The sequence below is a fragment of the Apium graveolens genome, unplaced genomic scaffold, assembly GCF_009905375.1.
Source record: "Apium graveolens cultivar Ventura unplaced genomic scaffold, ASM990537v1 ctg1772, whole genome shotgun sequence".
Lineage (NCBI taxonomy): Eukaryota > Viridiplantae > Streptophyta > Magnoliopsida > Apiales > Apiaceae > Apium > Apium graveolens.
Genome location: NW_027417389.1, coordinates 13,438 through 17,400, shown reverse-complemented (window position 1 = coordinate 17,400; position 3,963 = coordinate 13,438). Strand labels below are relative to the sequence as shown.

The following is a 3,963-nucleotide window of genomic DNA, read 5'->3' as shown; positions in this document are numbered from 1 at the left end:
ATTCCTTTGGTAGAGACCTCAGAAATTTTAAGTTGGAATCCTTGACTTGGTACACTCTACCATACAGCTTCAATCCATTTAACAGTTTCTGAAATCTGTTGAAGGTATCATTTAATGATTCTCCTTCTTCAAAGTGAAAATATTCATACTGTTGAATAAGAAGCTACATCTTGTTCTCTCTAACCTGCTCAGTACCTTCACAGATGATTTGTACAGTATCCCAAACTTCCTTTGCAGTTTGACTATTGATGACATTGTCAAACATATCTTGATCTAAGCCATTAAACAAAATGTTCATGGCTTTCTTGTCCTTGTGGATTTCTTCTACGTCTTCAATAGTCCATTCTGCTTTTGGCTTGGGAATGGACTGTCCAACAGCAACTGTTGTAGTAGCAGCTGTGGCCACTTTGTGAGGGATGTGAGGACCATTTTCAATACAGTTGATGTAGCTTTCATCTTGAGAAAGAAGATGTAAATGTATCTTCACTTTCCAGTGATGATAGTTATCTTTTTCCAGGACTGGAATCTTTATTCCAATATCCTTCCTAGCAGGAGGATTCTTCTGTGCACTCATGATGTTAGCAGAATAGATCTTTAAACTCTTTCTATGTTAAGAGCTTGCTCTGATACCAATTGTTATTCCCAGTGGACTAACAATGAGATTTACAGAAGGGGGTTGAATGTAAATCTCAAAACTTTTTCAAGTTTTGAGCAGTTTCTAAGGCTAAGTGTTTTAGTGAGCAAATGTGTGTGAATTGCTTGAAGCTAATGCAGACAGATATATATTCAAACACAAATGTAAAGAACACAGAGAACTTAAAAACTTTTCTGGTGGATTTGTTGTTCCACCAGAGATGTGTTATTTCAGAAAATCTGTGATTCAAAGAATTAAATCACAGCTGCTTCCTAGTACAAACTAGATGATTTTCTCTCTGGATTTTTCTAAACAGCTCTTGAAAATTCACATCTAATTACTAGCTGGTACTTGGTTTATATATCACCAAGTTTACAAGTGAAGACAAAACTGTAAAATACAATTAAAAGGCTCTTCACATGTTTCTTCTTGATTTCTCTATCCAATGCAATTTAGGTTTAGCTGTTAATCTTTGAATACTCCCTTGTTTGCACCAGAATGGAAATGCTGCATTTTCTTGATTCCTCCTAGAGGCTGCCACATTCCAGTTTGTCTCTGTCAACCCATGTGCCTCTATCAGCTTATGAATTGTCACTATCAACTGCTATTGAACTAAGCATCCGTTGAAGCTTTCATCCGTTGATGCCTTATCCGTTGAGGCTTTATCCGTTGAAGCTTTATCCATTGATGCATTAGCAGTTGAAGTCTTTATCCGTTGAAGCACTTATCCGTTGATGGATATTATCCGTTGAAGCTTTAGAGACATCCGTTGAAGCTTTGTTTCTTATCCGTTGAAGGTCTTCAATATCAGTTGATACTTCTTCACTTATACAAAATTACAAGGCATGAAATATTTACAATTAGCCCTCCTATTTGCATATCCACTAGTAGTCAACATGACTGATAATTTCCTACAACATCTAAGAATTACAACTTGAATCTAGAGAATAAAATGTGCTACAATACTAAACTTATTGCTAAGTAAAGCTACTCCTTCAACGGATAGCCAAGATGGTCTTATCCGTTGAGGCTACAAACACTAGATTTCTACTTAAGTGTTTTGTTTAACTTATCATCAAACTAATACACATATTTCTAACAAATTCCATCAAGTTGATCCCAGATCATCTTCATCTTAGTGTAGTAGCCAGAAACATTATCCAAACCTTGTTTCATTTCATGCAAATTCTGCTGCAAAGAGAACAGCATAGTCCCAGAAGACTGCCCATATCTTTCCTCAAGATTGACCCATACATCTCTTGCCGTATTAAAATATAACACACTTCTAGCAATATCTTGATCTAAAACCCCCAAAATCCAAGAAATCATCATATTGTTGCATCTATCCCATGCTCTATAAGTCTCATCATTAACATTTGGCTTACTAATCGTCCCGTCAACAAAACCTGTCTTGTTCTTTGCTGCAAGACTAATAAGCATAGATCGTTTCCAATCTCCATAGCCTTTTCCATCAAACTTAAACGATACCAATTTCATGCCAGGATTATCAGAAGGATGAATGTAGTATGGTGAAACAGGATTCTGTGACGGATCAACTACATTTTCTTGTATTGGATCAACGTTTGTTGCCATTTTCAGAAACAATTCACAGTATTTATGACTCTAGTAGAAAACGATCAAGAAATACTAACTATAAACGATTGACCGCAACACTTTTAGGATACTTATCTTCAAGAAACAAGATCAACAAGTAGAATATGAAGAACAATCAGATCAAACAGATCATAGCAAACAGATCGTAACGAATCAAACAGATCGTAGAGAGAATCAAACAGATCGTAGAGAGAATCAAACGAACTTAGAACTATCAAGAAACACAAAGATATCAAACAGATACAGATAAGATCAATAGATCAATAGCAATCAGAAGATTACCGATGTGAACAATAAGATGATATGAACACACGATGCAATCGAGAAGATGTTACGAACACACATTCACTCCGAGATAAACACAATCAATCGAAGAGCACTGCATCAATCACGAACAGAAAAACTGAAATCAAGTACTCCAAGATCGAAACCACATGCTCTGATACCATGTTACAAGATTGAATAATGCGGAATGAACTTAACTATGAACATCTTTGTAAATCAATCTAATGATTACAAAAGCACTACTTGTGGCGCCCTCCAAACCCGGGTCAGAAGTTTGGGGTCCACACACACACCTTAATTATAACCTGCTTATAACAATAATAAAGATAATAATAATTATATGCAGTGACCCTACTTATCAACCACCACGGACCGCAACAGGTTAAAGTATGCACACAAGCCAACACACTAATATATTACAAACCGTTCAAATCCCAACTATTTCAAATTCACACTGAGTATCAAACATTATTACAAACTTTTACAAACATAAATTATCCCAAAAGAAGTCTACTAGTTCAGCTTTCTCAACCTGAACTCCTAGCTCTCGCGCTGGACTGGGGATCCTCTTTACCAACTGGTTCCTTTTTAACTGGAAAGAATATAAACAACATCGCACAAATGAGCTAACTAGCTCAGCAAGTCACAATAACAAAACTGAGAATAATGATCATCAGGTGAATATATTTATGATATCAAGTGAACAATGGATTATGATTTAGAATTGGATAATATACTTTTAATTTAAAAACCAAGGTTAGGCTGCTGATCAGTCACGCACTAACCCCGAGCAAGGCACACAGCATTGCTCTAACTACTGGATCCAAGGCACACATTGGCCTAACTTGACCATTATATGGTCTGACCACGAATCTGGTCCACAATTTTATAAAAACAATCCAATTCTAACATAATAACAGAATATGCAATAATAAACAATAACCAGAATCATTAACAACAATGACTGTTTAACAATGAAAGGGGTTCAATCTTTGTAAGGATCAATAAAGTAGTTTACAAGCTTGAATGCTAGGAACTGAAAGAATTGGATAACAAAAGAATCAATATTTCAGGGTTTCAAAGATTTGAGCTCTCAAAGCATAGGATACAATGGTTGAATGTATAAGTAATTCAGTTCAGTGTTTGGGATTTTGTTTGCATGTATTTATGGAATAGTATCGTATACTTGAGGTTCAAGTTTGGGTTTATAATAATCAATGGCTTAGAAAGAATATGGTTCATAGCTCAAGAACAATAACTGAAATCAGGGTTTAGGTTTCTGTGCTTCAAAGCACTTGCAATGTCAACAAGACTATCAAGAATTACAATATCTCGAGAAAGTTCAGAACACTTGCCTGGTATTAGCTTACTACTCTGTACTCGCTTCCAATCACAACCGTCTTATTCCTCAACTATCTGTTTCCCTTTCC

At 35.8% G+C, this 3,963-nt stretch overlaps 1 protein-coding gene across 1 annotated transcript; it reads right to left on the bottom strand.

The window, feature by feature from the left end:
- Window positions 1–1,729: 1,729 nt before the first annotated feature.
- Window positions 1,730–2,227, bottom strand: LOC141700098 (uncharacterized). Its single transcript, XM_074503873.1, has one exon. The coding sequence runs from the start codon at window positions 2,225–2,227 to the stop codon at window positions 1,730–1,732; it is 498 nt and encodes a 165-aa protein (XP_074359974.1).
- Window positions 2,228–3,963: the final 1,736 nt, after the last annotated feature.